General features: G+C 33.1%; 1 protein-coding gene across 8 annotated transcripts in view; it reads left to right on the top strand.

Moving 5' to 3' along the window:
- LOC106879694 (neuronal acetylcholine receptor subunit alpha-10) overlaps window positions 1-19,623 on the top strand; it is a 282,300-nt gene that overhangs the window by 195,701 nt on the left and 66,976 nt on the right. For 7 of the 8 annotated variants that reach the window (XM_052969788.1, XM_052969793.1, XM_052969815.1 and 4 more), the window contains 2 exons: window positions 8,328-8,437; window positions 9,223-9,677. In XM_052969788.1, the coding sequence (XP_052825748.1) occupies window positions 8,328-8,437; window positions 9,223-9,677 (565 nt within the window). Of the gene's footprint in view, window positions 1-944; window positions 965-8,327; window positions 8,438-9,222; window positions 9,678-19,623 lie in introns of those variants that run through there. The other variant, XM_052969808.1, reaches the window with a different exon arrangement.

The following is a 19,623-nucleotide window of genomic DNA, read 5'->3' as shown; positions in this document are numbered from 1 at the left end:
TATATATATATCACACACACTCTCTCTCGCTCACACACACACACACTTATATTAACCATCTAGACTTCAAAATGAATAGTGGTTTTGCAAAAATGAAAACTACCTAAAAGCGTCTAAAATCGACTGGAAATCACGAAATAAGCATTTTCAAGTTTTGTTGGTTTTACAGGGTTATTAGCACACATACATGCATAAATGCATGTATATATATATATATTCGTTCATCCCATAAGCAATACGGGTTTTTTCAATTGCATAAACGAAAGTCGGAGAGGGACGGATAAATTATCCGCATGAACTTGGTATTGAAGCAGGTAGTTGTGTGGTGGATTTAGAGTATTTAAAGAAATAAGAGATTTTATGTGAAAAGACTATGTTTCGTCTTATTATTTCCGGCTATGTTAATGTTTTTCTCGTAATGACTGCCAGTGATATTATAATTCTTTGTCTTATTAGAAATATAGGAATTGGTAGATGTCTGGTTAGTAAAAGTCCTGTTATTTGGTCCATAGGTGTTGCAATTTTTGTTTTTTTTATGGAGGATTTATATTTACAAATAAACTTCATAGAGTTAAGTTTTGTGCCAGAGTACTCCAATTCATGATGGTGTTTAGAAATTGTGGCGTGTTTATTGGAGTTCATATCCATATAGCTGTTGTTATGATTGGAAAAATCATTGTTAAATTTGTTGTACTTAATTTGGTATTTATAACCAGCATTTCTAAGAGCCCGATTGTAGTAGTCTTTATGCTTATTAACAATTTCTTCATTTGAGGATAATGAGTTAATCCTATTTTCAATGTTATAAGGTATGTTATCAAGGATATTAGAAGGATGATTGCTGTGCGCATGTATATAAGTAATATTGCTATTAGGTTTATGGTATGGTTGGTAAGCTGAAGTAGTGAGGTTACAAATTGCATTCAAGAAGTTCATAGAAGTGTGATCTTGCTCAATTGAGATGGTAAGTCCATGGCTTTTGAAAAAAATTGTGTAATGTCTTCTGATATATTTCGATTTTACGGTGGGAAGCGTTTCGAACTACAAACAGAGCATCATCCCTGTAGAGACCACCTTCAAATTCTGGGAGTTCTTTATGGAGTACGGGTAGTAAATAAATCCCGACTAAATCTTGTGCGCCCATTTGTAAAGCAACCTGGTTATTCCGTAACTCGAGTTTTACTTCATACCAATCTCGAGAGTAGAACTGTCTGAACACTCATCTGGTAGTATATTGACACTTATGGGCACGAATGAGTACATTGTTACTGCGTCTTCATTCTTTGAATTTGTCCTTGCTGGTGGTATTTACTTTCTGCCTCTTCATTGATTATACTTGATAATTTGGTATTTATATTATGACTATTGCTCAGACGTGCGCTTTAAATTTACATATTAGTTGTAGTTATATATGTTAACAGACTACACGCCACTTATAACCACAAGCATTTACACAAGTAACCACAATCATATAATGAACATATCCATTACATGAAAACTGTTGATAAACAAACATACAAATCTCATTCAAACACAAATTAGACATATCCAAATTAGATATATCCACAACATCGGCACCTCTAGTGGAATCATCAAAGACTACACACATACCGAAATTTATCCAGATTGAATACGACAAACCTATCGATACACGTCAGGACGATGAAAGAAAACAGCATAAATATGAATACATAATATAAATAGAAAATAGAAAACAAGATAAATATAAAATGACAAATAACAGACAGTGTACTATCGTTTATGGATGTTCTGAGAATTGTTCCATAAGTATCAAGAAAAATACCATATAATCAAAATGTTGTCACGAGAGGGAATAAGAGAGATAGACAGAGAAAGAGAGAGAGAGAGAGAGAGAGGTTGAGGGAGAGAGAGAGTGAAAGAGAGGTTGAGTGAGAGAGAGAGTGAAAGAGAGGGAGGGAATGGGTGAGAGAGTGAGAGAGAGAGAGAGGAAAAGAGAGAATACCTATATGAATTAAACCAAAAGTAGAAGATAGCAACAGTCTTACATACATGAGCCAAACCTGAAACCACACGGCCTCGCTCCTTTACCCCCCACCCCTGCAAACACATATAAATATGCACATATGTACGTATGCATGAAAGTATGGGTGCTGTATATACGTGTAAATATGTATGTATAACTATATATATATATATATATATATATATATATATATATATATATATATAGAGAGAGAGAGAGAGAGAGAGAGAGAGAGAGAGAGATAGATAGATGAATAAATAGATAGATAGATAGATAGATAGATAGATAGATAGATAGATAGATAGATAGATAGATAGATAGATAGATATATGCGTGTGTGTGCGTGTGCATGTATGCATGTGTGAGAGTGTGTGTACATACTTCGCGTGTTAAAGCAGGGAAGAACGTAATACTTGTGTGTGTGGTATCGAACAATTATTGAAAGAAAAAAGAACAGGATCTCTTCTCTTGAAGCAATCGATACCATTAGAATTGATGAATTTATTTATGCGTGACATATTCTTTGATTTTAATTGTTTTTATGGGAAATGGCAAAGAGGTTTCAATTGTTTAATCACAAAGTTTGTCATAAATTTCAAAGTGGTTCGAATGTTCTATATATTTGAATGCATTTCTATTCTGACACCTTGAATTATCAAACCACAATATAAAACAACCAATTATTTTTATTTCTGACAATAGAGTTCAAATTCTTGTTACTTCAACTAGAGTGTCATTAGTATTTACAATGTTTAAAAGATTGAATAATTTTTTGAGTTCAAATTCCGCTAAAATCGTCTTTGCCATTCATACTTTAGGGGTTAATAAAATAAATAGCATTTGAGCACTGAGGTTGATGTAATCAAGTTACTTACTCCCTTGAAATTTCTGGTCTACTGCCAAAATTTGAAGTCAATATTTACAAGATTGAATATATCAGGAACTCTCAACTTCTATCATTTCTTTATCGAAATTACAGGTATGTTCATAACTATTCGCAAACAAAAATTTTAAGAATGGTCATAAATACATTATTGGAATCTTTTGAGTGAGAATACCTACTTTAAGCTGTAATTGAGGAATGGAAGGAGTAGATGGTGGTCTTAGTCCGTTTTAGATCATCAGATAGTAACTAGAATGGAATGAAAAGAGCTTAGGAATTTCTTCAACTGGGTTTATCCATGTTTTTATTTTATACCTCATTTTGTGATCAATACCATAGGTGAGTATTGGACCAAATCACTGGTTTCTAAAATTAAGGTGATGAGATACATAAGGTGATATGGGATAGAGTTCAGTGTCATAAGAGATTTTCATTCAATAGCAGCAGTTTATTGGTTTCCTTGCCGATAAATATATCTTTTAGATATATAAATGAAATATATAAATACAAACATATACAAATACATAAACACTCACACACACACAATCACATATATATGTATGTATATATATATGTGCATATATATGTGCATATATATATATATATATATATATATATATATATATATATATATCAGCTAATAAAAATGAAGTATTCCGTTAAGGACCACAACAGGATGCTTCTAGCGCATTCTTTGGCTTGATAGGACTCAAGTCATATTATATCTAGCCGACAAGGCGTTTCCAGTTCTGAGCGCACATTCATGTGTTGAGATATAATTAGGATTTCACTTCGTCAGTTATGTGTCATAAAGGGAATATGTTATTTCGGATTTAGATTATATGCGTTGCAACTATGTTACGGTTCGATCATATCACAAATCCTTTTGTTTACTTTTTCTTACAGGTAAATCTGTTTTAATCCTTTGTAAATTATCCGACTAACTAACGACTTAATTCATGAAAAGCCTCTCTGTTACAAGTTGTGTAATATAATATAATCTCATTTTTTTCTCATCGCTCTATCCTGGAAAATAATAGTTATATTTCATATTTGGGTGTGTAAATTTCGGAGGAAATCATTTTTGAAAATGCTTTCGCATATATTCTAGATTATTTAAAGCCAACGACGATGAAAATAACATGTTTTTTTTTTATCTGAAAGCAGTCAGCAAGTCAATCATGTTTCTTGTTTAGATACGTTGATTATTTAAATATTGCTGGAAGATTATATTTGAATACTTAAACGAAAGTATAAATACCTACCTAATATATTAATGGTATTTATCATTACTTTCATCGGATTTGAGTAAATAGTGTATATAATAGTAATTTATTTTGAGGACTAGAGTATTTAAGTTGCTCTTTTTTGTTATTGAATTAAAAATTCATTAATATAGTATTCATAAGAAAAAATGGGATGGGTGTACGAAGGTTAATTGCAAGCATCAATACTGAATTACTCATTTACAAATAATGTTGTTTATGAGAGATTTTTAATATTAGTCTCGCAAGGACGATACATAATTATTCACCTGCACATGATGCCGTTCTATTTCGTCGCGTTTCTGGGAAAATCATATTCTCAAATGATTCACTTAGAATGTATCTGTATACATTATTTGTTGTCTCTTTTAGTCTTAACTCTTTCATAACGATTTCTTTTTGAGAAGTGGTGGTTAATTTTCGCAAGAAAACTCTGTTATCAGGAGTTAGTCAGCAGTAACAATTGAGTTACAACTTGTAATTTTAGGAAAACGTTGTATGTTTTCACTGCTCCCCATACAAATAAATTCATAGAATGCTTCAACTAAATTACCAAGGTGTTCACAGTCTATTTGTTTTCCGAAATGCTTTTTCATAAGTGTTCTCCTTTTCATTGACAATAACTGAAATAATCGCTGTCACTGTGAAGTTGACTCCTATATTACATACATTTTCTTTCCTGCTTTCGAAAAGAACTATGACAGGCCTGTGGTGCTTGAATTTAGTATAGATTTCAATATGAATATTTATTGTGTCTAAAATACATGAGTAATCTAGAAGACAGGAATACTTTTTGGCGTATTTCTTCCTTAGCAGTCATGTTGACACTGGTATTCTATAGCCTTTTAACTACAACGCAATATTGAATTAGAAGGTAGTCTCAGTGTAACATTTTCCAAACAGCTACTAATCTCAGCCTCTTGGGTATTTCTCCTATCTCTTTTGTTCAACAGGTATTTCATAGCTATTTCCTGCTCTTGGCGTACGGAATATTTCTAATTCAATCATTTGCTGCGATAGGTTCATCCGACAATTCTAGTGTAGAATGCAACAAATTCAGAACTGAATGTTTCTTCAAGAGTACTTAATCTGTTCGTAATATGTTGCTTTTGAGGAACAAACATTTGGTTGGTGCATTTGTTAAACAGATGCTATATCAGTGATATATGTCGCTCATATGACATTTATCATCTTCTTTCGGACGTAATGTTTCTCGATGCCACAGTTTCGCTGAAAGATTTCAATTAGCGTCAGAAGCATTCAATGATGCACATTCCTAGTAGGGTTCGCTATATATTATTATATTACAAATTGATTGCGAAATAAACCCTGTCATAAGGAAACAGCTCTGACTGCCATAATTTTAAAAGATTTGCACGATATATTTTGTTGCTGTATCTTTATTCATAACACATATACTAACACATATTTGTCAAAAACTAGGTATTGACAGAACTCGAGGATAAGTGGCGTTTAGAGACCTTTCAGTGAGTTTTGTCTTGAAGGTTATGTCATTATTAATTATGTAGTGTGTATAAATTTGTATATATTTTCATCCTAAAAATACAAATCATCACAAAATAAATAATAATTGTTTGTTACGCAGGTAATACATATTGTTAAGGAAACCACACATTAAGACAAAATTTCGTAAAATTAAATGCAGTGGTTATAGTTAGAAAAGAAGCAGAAATAAGGGGAGATTATCTACTTGGAACGTTTCTTTTGAAAACGTTAGGAAACATTTATCTTGCTGTTCCAAAGCTGATGACTGAGTGAGTCTTTGTGTCGTTGTTTGCCTTAGGATGACAGCAACTACAGTAGCATGTTTGAGATATAATGTTTTCGGTAACAAAGTGCTGGGATTAAAGTCAAACGCCTTTTCGTTATCAAATCATTGTCACAATGATGTCACAATATTTCTGTGGTAGATTTTTTTCTATTACAGTAGAATGATAAATGAATGGTTATACAAAATTGTTTTCAAGAATACGCCTGCACAGCCATTGTCAACAGGACCTGTGTGGATGGTGTTTCAAAACCAGGAAACTAAAATGTTATCCGCAACTGCTTCAAAAGTCAAAACTTCTCCCGAGTAATGATAAATTCATTTGTAGCTATAATGATTGGTTAGGTTACTAACTAAGTAATAATCTTGAAAAGCGGTGATTACACACACGGGAAATGACCAAAGAACATGTAGGTAGCACCATCCTAATGCAAAGCATATAGCTGTTCGCAGTTGCTGTTATCAACCTTTTGGCATTGAAAGTTTTGTCTGTTTGTTACAAACTGGCTACTTCTTTATAGAAAGAATTCCAATTAGTGAAAAACCAAGGAGTAAATAAATACATAGTCAGGTATAAATATAAAACCTGGATTGGGACATTCTGAAAAATGGTTTAAGATTAGAACTCAATATTTGCCTAGTACCTCGTACTTTCTTATATTTCGATTTTAGCATACACTATATACATTTCAAATTATTGAAATTCATTAAACACTACATAAATACTTCAATACCTTTCTCTTCATTTGTTTATGCCTTAAATGCTAAAGTCTGTTAACCTAATTTCTAGTTTTTTTAATTCAATTTTACTTTGATGTGGGGGCGGCGATACACTGTCACCTTTAATAGTCAATCCTTCTACCTTGTACTGCTGAACTGCAGATATTTTATTGTTTTCATGTATCTATATCTAATTCTCTGCACGCTTCTGTGAAACATGCTGTGTTTCTTTCTCTGCCTTTTTTCTCCTCTCATTTAAAACCTTATACACACATACAACACACTCACAGGCATACATATCTTTGGTATATTTTGCATTCATCTTTGTTTTTCAGTTTTTGTGCCCATTAATTAGTAAGGAGATGAATTTTGTTAATTGTCTAATCAATAACGATTTATTTAACATTTTTTTATTCATTGTCTCTTTGAAAATATATTCTTGTATATGTCAAACCTTGTTACTAACAATCATCATCTCTAAATGGATGTAACGAATGTCTAATGTGATATAATTAAATTAGGTCAATTTCTTTAGTTACAATGATTGTTTACTTCATGTTCAAAAATGGTGATGCGATGTGTTTATTTTAGATTTATATGTTTTTCCTGTCGTTACTTTCCGTATGTTTTTATATCGCAGTTAGTATGTTAAAGTTTAGCGATCAATGTCTTGAATATCTTTTTCTCCAACAGCGAGAAAATATCTTAGAATTTCCAGCAAAATATGTACAATTTAAATTATGGATTTATTTGATTTCCGAATAATATTTCAGGTTATATTATATAATATACTACGAGTTGAAAAGCATTATACCACACCTGTAGGTATTTCAAGAAGATGGAAATACGTAATTATAACTTAATATGTATATTATATATATAAATCTATTTAATTGCTGACGAAAGTGAGAATTATATTAACAAAAATGAATGCTCTTAGCAGTAGATATTCAAATTATTTGAAGTATAGAAGTATATATTATAAACGTGACTGAATCAAGACATTTAAACAAACATATTTCGATCTTTGCGGCATCGGAATAGAGTCAGTAATACTCGATTTCACTCCACATACCCGAAATTGCTGTCCTGCCAAAATTTGAAACCAATATTTTATCTTGAACTGGGGTTTTGATTTATTTCACACCGGTTCGTCATTTACCATTATAATTTCTATACATGCACATAAAATAGATCAGAATTTATAGAATATAATTCTTAAATAAAATTAATAAGGTTTAAAATGCAGTTGATGTTATGGTATTTTCATTTTGTTGCTTTTATTAACATTTACTCGCTATCATTTCATTTAAAATCTGAGATGTTTCAAAAATAGCCAAGGTTATACATTCTGGTGATTAGACAGTCTATTATTGTTGTATGATTTTACGACAGGGAAATAGTTTTATAAGATTATTATTTTTACACTCTTTCAATAAAGTTTTATGCAGACACAAAATCTCACACTTTATTACCTCAGTATTTGAATTAAGGGATTTTGTAAAAGTCAAAGACAAACAGGATTAAAACGTATATGTAAAAAGCTGAGATAAATACCTATAGTAATTTGTCAAACATTCTAATAATTCTGATATTAACATTGAACTATATCTTACCAAATAACTTATAATGTTTATTTATGAAATATTCTTTATTTCCTTTTAGCAATGGCGAGACATTTACCTGAAGTGGAACCCAGAAGATTACGGAATGATAAAAAATGTCAGAATACCACCTGATGCTATTTGGATGCCAGATATAAAACTTTATAACTAGTGAGTAATATATGCAAATTTACGGAGGTCTTAATGGATGAGGAGAAACTACGACGTCCTCGAACACTGAAAACATATTTTATGATTTGAATAAATGAACATATCGTATATATATTGCAGAGGTTTAGAAATAATATTACTAAATGCTATCGGTCTCCTTAATTTAATATGGACATGGATGCTTTTCATGAATGAATTATATTTTATTTTGATCAAATATAAATATTGTATGCATATCATATAATGCAATGGTGCGTGATGCCATTGACTAATCTAGGATTAACAGACATATATTTACAGCAGCATTGTATATGAAAATATATAATAATATAATGTCTCTCGGTCGTAATTGCTGACTGTGAGCACAATTTTTCAGTGTTCAGTCAACTAAAACAGCAGTTGAATTAGCGTGTTCGTAGCTGAGTATACCACATATTCATGCACTCTAAATTCAACACTTTCCATCTACGTAGTTTCATTCATGAGTCATGATTCGACCTGAGTCAATAGTAAAACAAATTTGTCCAAGATGCTATATATTGGGGAGGAACCCTGGAAGCTGAAGTTGAAAATAAAATTTTTAAACGACACTCAGCACAAGGAGTCTACTGAAGCTCTATATAAAATTTGTGTATATGCGTGCGTACATGCATTCGTGTGTGTGTTTGTGTGTGCTTAAATGCATATGTCTATATGTGTTGTCTTAAATTTGAACTGTGAAAGCAAGTAATTATTTATTTTTCTCGGACGTCTGTTTCTTTAATATATTTAATATCTCTTTCCAGTGCTGATACCCGGTTAGAAGAGAAACGTGATGCATTGGTAGTCCTCAAATACAATGGTACGGTGTTCTGGATGCCACAGGCAATTTTTAAAAGTTCATGTTCAATAGACATCACATATTTTCCCTTCGACGCACAGACTTGTTACTTAAAATTCGGCTCTTGGACTTACGATGGAAATAAACTAGATGTAAAATTTTGGCAAAATGTACAGGGATTCGAACTTACAGACTATGTGCCTAGTAACGAGTGGGATATTCTCGATTCATCTGCAATTAAGCACACAAAATATTATCCGTGTTGCTCGGAACCATATCCCGATTTGACGTTTACATTGAAAATTAAAAGAAAAGTTGCTTTTTACAACTATATTTTGATATTGCCTTGCGTACTTTTATCCTCTCTCACAATGGTTTTGTTCTGGTTACCACCAGAATCTCCGGCCAAAATGCAGTTAGGTAAGTACCTAAGAATATTTATACTTCCTATTTTGAAAACAATTTTGAACCTTTGATACGAAGCAATTTTAAGCAATCGGGTTTATTTGAAACATAAAAGTTTTTCTTTAATTATTCTGGAATTGTTTTAAACACTATTCTCTTCCAAATTAATCGAAAATCCTGAAAGTAATTTGTTGAGTATAATGTTCTTGTGATATCAAGGTAAACAAAGTAAAATTGAGAAGTTATTGTCTCATCGTTAGTATGTAAAAGTCTACTTGTGGTCATGGAGAAAGCAATGATAAACATTTTCCTGTGTAGTTCTTTTGTTTTAATCATCACAAGAAAGTATCTATACCTGTTGGAAAGGTTACGTATCGATGTTGAGCTTTTCTCATTTATACTAGAACTGAAAAGAAAATTTTTCGTTATAAATTTATGAAAATATTATACATTCTAAATGTAGAAGAATACCTACAGTTTTTAAACCCGTAGGAAAAGGATTTTAAAAAATCAATTAAATCTTATAAAAACGATGCTAACGTAGTTGATATATGTATATTCATATATATTAGACGAACACGCACATACACACACAACCGAAGACCTCCCATTTGTTCACCCTCCCTAAGTAATTGAAAACACACCGTCTCTGAAACCGACACTTTCACCGATATAACTAGCTTAATCTCCTGTTATATCAGCCACTTACTCTGTAAATAAGAAAGCGTAAGGTGGGAGAGAGAGAGAGAGAGAGAGAGAGAGAGAGAGAGAGAGAGAGAGAGAGAGAGAGAGAGAGAGAGAGAGAGAGAGAGAGAGAGAGAGAGAGAGAGAGAAAATTGGAGCAATTCCTTAGCAGACATTTTATTAACCCGGCAGCCGAATTCTCCAGAAATTTTATCGTCTTAAATAAAGATTAAATTGAACGACATTATAGATTTTGGTATTTGAACCCATATGCTAACTTTTCCAATATTTAGTTTGCAAAAATGGACACTTAATGACACTGTTCCAGGCAAGAATTTCAAACATCTTCACGTTGACCTTCGCATATGCGTCTAGCCGGGCTAAATATGAATGCGCTGAATTTCTCATTAAGAGTTACTTTTGTTTTCTTCAGTTACTCTGGTAATGTTAATTCTAAAAAGCATTATGACATCTATGCAATACCTTCTCTGTAACGTATGGGGAAATGTCATACATCCTATGACATTGGGGAAATTGATCTTCACCACAAATTTCAGATAGGTACCCAAAAGGATGGCCTACAGTATATATTATACATATATACATTCACTTTTATATATTAAAATAATTGGCTTTGTAATCACTTGGGTAAATGAAACTGATGAAATGTAGCTTGTCTAGTTGACTTTTAGCCATATTTTTATGCATATAATTTGATTTAATCGATTTTACTCCACCATAAAATGAGTGTTTTACGCTAATGTTAGAAATCTTTATGAATATGCGCGCCTGTGTGGTAAGAAACTTGCTTGCGACCTGCATGATTCCGGGTTCAGTCCAACTGCATGGAACCTTGGGCAATGGACGTCTACTATAGCCACGAGCCGACCAAAGCCTTGTGGATTTCGCAGACAGAACCATGAAGAAGCCTGTCGAATATATATTTTTATGTGTGTGTGTGTGTTTACGTTCCGGTAACCTACCTGCTGGGCAACAAAGGCCGATAAGATAAGTACTGGGGTCGATTTATCAAAATTCTTCAAGGTGGTGCTCATCATCGTCGCAGTCTAATGACTGAAACAAGTAAAAGATAAATGATAAATGATTATACTGTAGATCAGTAGAGCGTCGAATACAATAACTTGTCCCTTTACTTTCTAAATTGCCTTTTTTCCTTTACATCTTTCTCTCTTGATACCATTAAATTACTGGGTTCAATATTATCGACTGTTCCTTCCCTTAAATGTTTTGGTTATAACACTGTGTTAGAAGTGATTAATATTGTTATAAATAGCATAGAGTTTTCTACACTGGCATGCACTTACAACTCGCTTCAATTAATAAATACTCTTTATTGTAAACATTTCCCTTAATCTTTCCTGCATTGTTAAGTAATAAGATGTTTTTAATCGAGACAGCTCATTTGCAGATGTCTAAATCAATCCTAAACATAATACATTGGCTAAAATTTTAAACTGCAAAACACTGCATTTGCTCACAAACGGAAATAAAACAACGAACAAAACTAGACTGCCGACACAGTTTCAGTGTATGAGTATATATACAACATTTAAATATTAGCTTCTTTCATGAACTTCTAGCTTCATACACTTTTCTAAATCACCAAATTTCTATTGATCCTCAGCTGATTGTTTAAGCACAGAAAACCAATTTTGGTCGTAGCTCACCAAATGAATATGTCAAGGCCATACTGAGAAGTTTGACATATTTATGTTATCTGCTGATACGCAATAGTTTTCTTTTAAAGTTTATTAAAATAGCTGTTCAAATAGCATTTCTATAAAAATGTTTTGCTTAATTTTTCTATGAATTACAATCTTGTTTTGTGTGCACGGAAATCTGTGACTGTGAGCATTACCTTACATATGATATACTAACGGAGCTTCTAGTTCAGCGCTTTGCACCTATTTTCCAATTAACAATTCAAGTGTATTCTTTTTGATACAAGATAGTGCTAATAAAACGGTATTTCATAGTGCCATGTGAAATATCAAGAAGCCCAGACGTATATAAGTTCAGTCATAATTCACTAGTATAATTTAATAGATTATCTATGCTTGATCCTGCAATGGTGCTAGAATCTTGTTTAACATATGTGAAACTGCTACGTTCTGTGTCATACATATTTCGAGGAAGCCAATTTCTACAGTTCTTCCAGGAAAATGTTATTGATAGAATTATTTCTATTCGTGAATATAAGATTATGCAAGTGTTTCCTCAGTTTGTGTGTATGGGGGGTGGGCGTGTATGGGCTGATTTGACTGCCATTTCCAGTTGTTACAAGCAATCTCTTGAATCTCTTGAAGGTTGCCCTCTTTTACAATGATGGTGTATTTTAATCGGCTAATATTTTTAGCAGGCCGAGAGACGGCGTAAAGACTCCTTTCACAGATCGTCTTATTCTGGTTTTTCAATCCGGTGCCCAGGTTGTAATAAATATTTTTCAAATTATCTAAATGGCTCACATATAAATAATGCTTGCCTACACTTGCGTTCCAATTGCTTTTCTTTGGTTAAAGATGAAGTCACTTTTCTGCACAAGAAAAGTGAATTACTTGTAAATCTTCAATATTTCACATTTTGCTTTCAGAATCACTTGTTTAAAATTTTCTACCGAGTAATATTTTTTCAAGTATCTAATTAGGTTTCTTCGATTCTTTTTCCTTTTGTTAGACTACTAATCTAATGAAAAATAAGCAGCTTTTTTCTAATAATTCCTTTTTTCTAATAATTTCTTTACTAATTTGAATCTAAATGCTCTTGCATACTTTTTGTATGTTTATCGAGTTAATATCCAAATTCTTTAGGTATGAGTTTGCCAATTGCTTTAAAAGTATCTAGTGTAAGTAGCTGTAATTACAATTATTATTTGGCAGAATAACAAAAGATAGATTAGTAACTTCGCAAGAGCGAGTGTCAACGTACTTTGTGGTATTTAGTTACGTCCGTTAACCTTTTTACATTTGAACGTTACCGGGGCTGACATTGCTTTTCCTCCTTCAGGAGATCGAGTTAATCGTGTGAGAACACACCCTCGTCCAAAATATCGTGTTGAATTATATACGTTCCTTATGCTGTAAATTGAAATCCCTCTTGGGTCGTCTCTGACAACCATTCTATTAATAGTTGACAAAAAATAATGCCATAATGTGATAGTGGGAGTGGTGGATCGATTATCACAGCTCGAGTACTTAACTGGTATATCATTATATCGACCCAGAAGGGTAAAAGGCAATGGTGATTTCCAAGATATGCAACGAATAATAAAAGATATTTTTTTATTAATTAGACAAGGCCAACAATTTTGAAGGGAAGAAGAGGTGTTTGGTTGGTCCTTTTTTTATCAGCCCTTCCTCCAAAGGATGAAAATCAACTTCAGTGAAATTTGAACTCAGAACGTGTATCAGAAAATGCCACAACCCACTTTTGTCCGGCATGCTAACGATTATGCCAGTTTTCACTACTACTACTACTACTCCCACTACTACTACTACTACTACTACTACTACTACTACTACTACTACTACTACTACTAAATTCATTATTGTTTACTGAGTGAAATTATATATATCAACGATCCATACATATAGAGATAGTTAAACACCCAATAGGCCTTATAAATATGTGTAGGGTGGGACGAATAAGTTTTATAAAATCCTGGAAGTTTTATTGTATAAACCGAAAACGCTAAACAATGAATGTCTGGGCGTGTTTAGAGCATTATATATAATTATATATAGTTACAAGGAATATGTAAAAGAAAGTAAGCCATAATTTACTTTCAAAAGGAATCAAATTAACTAGACATATGTCGGAAGAAGCTAACTATGGTAATGACACTTGATTGCACCACAAATCCTCAGTTTTTCCATATGTTTTTTTATAGATAGGATGTTTAGAATCTTACATCTCGTACATAGCAGACATATAACAGAACGTAAATCCTTTCAGAACGTTTCAATAATATATTTTTAGTTTATGATCATTGTCGTTGGACCCATCTACTGTGTGATCAATAACTACATCGTATAACAAATATTGCTGTTGTCTTTGAGTAATTTTACGTGTTTTGTGTCTTTCTGTGTCTTTATCATGTATCTGATTGACTGTAAATTTCACACCTTTCCAAAAGGAGTTGGGTTTACCTTTTTGGTAGAAGGGCTTCCCTGTCCCAGAAGATTCCTTCTCTCGTATCGGAGACGAGTCTCACTTCAAAAAAAAAAAAAAAATGCAAAATTCGCTGTCTGCCAGACTGAGAGATTTTACATTAGTGAGAAAAGTGAAACTGATATTCTAAACTCGGATTGCACAAATATAGTCTTTAAAATTATTTCTTTTAAATTATCTAATTCCCGGAAACGTATTATCACACTGGATATATTAACAAATCACCATATACATAAGTACGCATACACACACACACACACACACACACACACACACACACACACACACACACACACACACACACACAAACACACACACACACACACACAAACACACACACACACACGCACAAACATACACGCGCACAACATACACGCACACACACACACTCACACCCACTTATATATATGTATGTATGTATGTATGTATGTATGTATATATGTATGTATGTTTGTGTGTATAATAATAATAATAATAATAATAATAATAATAATAATAATAATAATAATAATAATAATGGTAATAATAATAATAATAATAATAATAGCAATCATGATAATAATAATCATTATTATTATTACGATAATGATGAAAAAAAGGTTCACGCAACAAAACAATACAACATAATTAATTAAAGAGGTAGCTGGGGCGTAAAAGAAAACAATTAAGCAGGGTATAGCAGCAAAAATTTGCCGCATAAAACGGTATGAAAAAAGGGAACGCTTCTTCCAACAAAATAGATTATTGAAAGTAAACACAAAAAGTTTTTACAGAGAGTTAAACAAAAGAAATCTATCAATAGATGACATGCTAACATCGGCGATTCACTCCAGGAGATCACGGACACAGTAAGGAGTACCAGCAACTTGAAAACTCCAAGAAAAGACAAAGTCTCCAACTTCTAGTTGAAACACCTCACCATTACTAATAACCACATAGCGGTAGCATTCAATTTATTGATAAGCGAGCAAGTATCAACACCAAACTGGATGCTAGAAGGAAAAACCGCCCTAATTCCCAAAAACAAAGACACGTATACCCACAAAATTACAGACTAATCACATGTCTATCAAAATCCTACAAAACTGTAACATCAGTTGTCTATAACAGGCTTATAAAATAAAGGAATGTAAGAGGATAAAGACAAAACTGAACATGTCTTGGATTGATTACCAGAAAGTATTCGACAGTGTTCCACACTCATGGATACTGGAATTTCTCCACACAAATAAAGTAGCCCCAACATTACTAAAATATTTTAAACATGCAATAGCAAACTGGAAAACCAGTATAACATTAAAAATGACTCACAAGTCATTAAAACCTACCCTATAACAATCAGAAGGGGGATTTTCCAGAGAGAGACTCACTCCCACTACTACTTTTCTGTCATTCTCTGACCCCGCTAACAAGCTTGTTAAACGAAGCCACCCTTGGTTATAGGTGTTATGGACAAACAAAAAACCGTCTCCTATTCATGGATGACTTAAAAGCTTTTTCTAAAAGCGCAATGAACCGAGAAACCTTCACCAAATTGTCCATAGTATCAGCAAAGGCATTGGAATGAGCATGGAGCTGGAAAAATGTACCAAACTCACACTGAGGAGAGGCAAATTAATCAACACTGAAAACACTGCACTCGACATACACACAGAAATCAGAGAATTAGACTACAATCGCCTATACAAATATCTAGGAATAGACTAAACAGCCAAATATATAACAAAAGAATGGAAGATAAAATTAGGAGAGTTTGAAAATACAGTAGAGTTTGACTTATATTAAACACTGAACTTAATGCTAAAAATAAGATAATACCGGTTTATAAATTATAGCTTTAACATAATAAAATGGAATATCAATGAAGTGTGAAACCTAGATAGAAAAACCAGAAAACTATTAAGAGCATACCGAAGTAACCACCCAAAAGGCTTTTGACAGTGTTCCCCACAAGTGGATCCTCGAAGCACTAGCCATAAACAAGGTGGCAACAATGATTATAAGATACATCAGACACTCTATGAATAAATGGCAGACAGTGCTACAGCTGCAAACAAAAGAGGGACTCGTGAAAACGAAAGCCATCCCCATTAGAAGAGGAATATTCCAGGGAGACACGCTCTCGCCACTCCTGTTCTGCTTGGCACTCACATCTTTAACTGGCTTGCTAAGTAGAACTGGATGCGGATACAAATGTTACGGCAAAACAATCAGCCACCTTTTATATATGGATGACCTAAAATTATACGCTAGAAATGATAAAGAGCTGGAAACACTACTACAGACGGTACATGGATTTATCAAAGAAATAGATATGAAATTTGGATTAGAAAAATGTACCAAAGCAATCCTGAAAAGAGGAAAACTAGTTACGAGTAGCAACATCACACTAGATAAAGCCAATGAAATAAGAGAATTGGACCAAAGCCAGACATACAAATATTTAGGAATCAATGAACTAAATAGGATACAACCCACACAAATGAAAGAGAAAATAAAGAAAGAATACTATAGACGAGTTAGATCAATACTTAAAACAGAGCTCAATGCTAAAAACAAGATAATAGATATTAACACTTTAGCCGTCCCAGTTATAAGTTACAGCTACTATATCCTTACCTGGACACTAAACGAACTATCTAAAATAGACAGGAAAACAAGAAAAATAATGACAGGATCTAGGATGCACCACACAAAATCTGACATAGAAAGACTATATATACAACGTACAGAAGGTAGTAGGGGTCTTATACAGCTGGAAAACTATTATAAAATTACCACCATAGGACTGCAAAAATACCTACTTCAGAATCAAGGAAAACTAATACAAATAGCCACAAAACACGAGCAAAACAAAAAAACTGTTTTCAGTATTTAAGGAAGCTGACAAATACCCTCAAGAAATCATACTACCTAATAAATACGAAGAAGAAGAAGAAGAAGAAGAAGAAGAAGAAGAAGAAACAACAAAAGCTATAAAACAAATGAAATCCAAACTAAAAGTAGAACAGCAACGGACCATGATAAAACGATGGCAAGAAAAGCCCCTACATGGTAAATACTGGGCTAAACGAAATGCAAAAAAAATAGACATAGAAAAATCCCAGCAATGATTGAGAAGCTCAGGACTCAAAGCCTCCCCACTAGAAATTACCAGAAACATATAAGGAAAAGAAACATAACAAGTAACTTCAGAATATGTGGAGATGGACAAGAAGCAATAAATTATATTATCACTGGCTGCCCAGTCCTGGCTAAGAAGGAATATATTCACAGACACGACAGAGCTGGGACCTATATACACTGGAAGCTATGCCAACACTATGGAATGACTACAGAAAAAAGATGGTATAGACACACGCCAGAAAAGATCACAGAAAACGAGAAAGCAACCATATTCTGGGATATGCCAATACACATAGTTTGAGGAATTAAGGCCAATAGACTAGATATAGTTGTCAAAGATCATGAAGAAAAAAATGTTTTCTAATTGATGTATAAATACCAGCAGATGACAACGTTTCCCTACAAGAAATGGAGAAACTTTCAAAATCGAAAGACCTGGAAATAGAGGTAACTCGAATGTGTAATCTAAAAGCTGAAGCAATTCCTATCATAGTAGGTGCCTTAGGTATAATAAAAAATATTCAGACATATACATAACAAAAACACCAGGACTTCCAAATATATATAATAGACAGAAAATTGCACTACTGGGCACTGCACACATCCTACGCAAAACACTTTCAATACAGTAACCAATAAGAGTATCACAGCAAACCACAGCACATACCCAAGGCACACAGAGCTGCGCTCGGTAGTGAAGTGAAAGCACGTCATAAAAATAAAACTACTGAATAATAATAATAATAATAATAATAATAATAATAATAATAATAATAATAATAATAATGATAAATGCCCTGATACAGTACCAGCCTATGACTCTTATGACTTCTGATCTTAACTGATTGGAAGTGTTATCATGTACACGGTTTTGTCATGCTATAAAACGTGGACTACAGCAAATATTCTGCTCAGTGCCACAGATTTGCTTGTCAGTTGTTTGACCTTAACTAGTTGAGCCTGTCCTTTAGTGGCTGACGGTATGTGCATCTCTGATAATAAGAAGTAGTTGGGAGCATCATAGCCAAGTGTTAAAAGGAATTCTTTGGGGTTTGGATGATTCACCTTTAGAAACTTGGGTATTTCGTTTAAAAACCTTAAACAACCCCTACTCAGGGACCTTTTGAGCAGGATGGGCTACTCGACCTGAAGAAAATTCTAACTGGGCCCCACCTGCAAGGTTATGTGCTGTTTATCTTGATATGAGATCACCATGTCGCACACATACGGTTGTGATGCATGTGCCGGATGTAAACTTATTAGTCGGGTAATCATGATGGGTGTACTGGGCTTCTTATATTTGTACTCCAGTGCCACTCTGATGGCATGCACTGCTCTCTCACTCAATAATAATAATAATAATAATAATAATAATAATAATAATAATAATAATAATAATAATAATAATAATAATAATAATAATAATAACAAAATACAAAGACCTGGAAATAGAGGTAACTCGAATGTGGAATCTAAAAACAGAAACAATTCCTATCATAGTAGGTGCCTTAGGTATAATAAAAAAAATATTCAGACAAATACATAACAAAAACACCAGGACTTACAAATATATATAACATACAGGAAATTGCACTACTGGGCACTGCACACATCCTACGCAAAACACTTTCGGTACAGTAACCATAAGTGCACCACAGCAAACCACAGCACGTACCCATGGCGCACAGAGCTGCGCTCGGTAGTGAAGTGAAAGCACGTTAAAAAAATAAAACTACTGAATAATAATAATAATAAAAATAATAATAATAACAACAACAGCAACAATGATGATAAAGATATTAATAATACAGTTCTATATTTAAGAGATGAGGAATTTTGTACATTATTTACGATTGACATTTTGTTTGTTAACACAATATTTCGGATGACATATCCTCCAGCCTTCATCCGGAGTCTTGGGGAAATTTCGAACCTGGGTTCTTCTTCCTAAGGTATTTTTCGA

Source organism: Octopus bimaculoides, chromosome 1 (assembly GCF_001194135.2).
Source record: "Octopus bimaculoides isolate UCB-OBI-ISO-001 chromosome 1, ASM119413v2, whole genome shotgun sequence".
NCBI lineage: Eukaryota > Metazoa > Mollusca > Cephalopoda > Octopoda > Octopodidae > Octopus > Octopus bimaculoides.
This window is presented reverse-complemented; position numbering and strand designations above follow the sequence as displayed.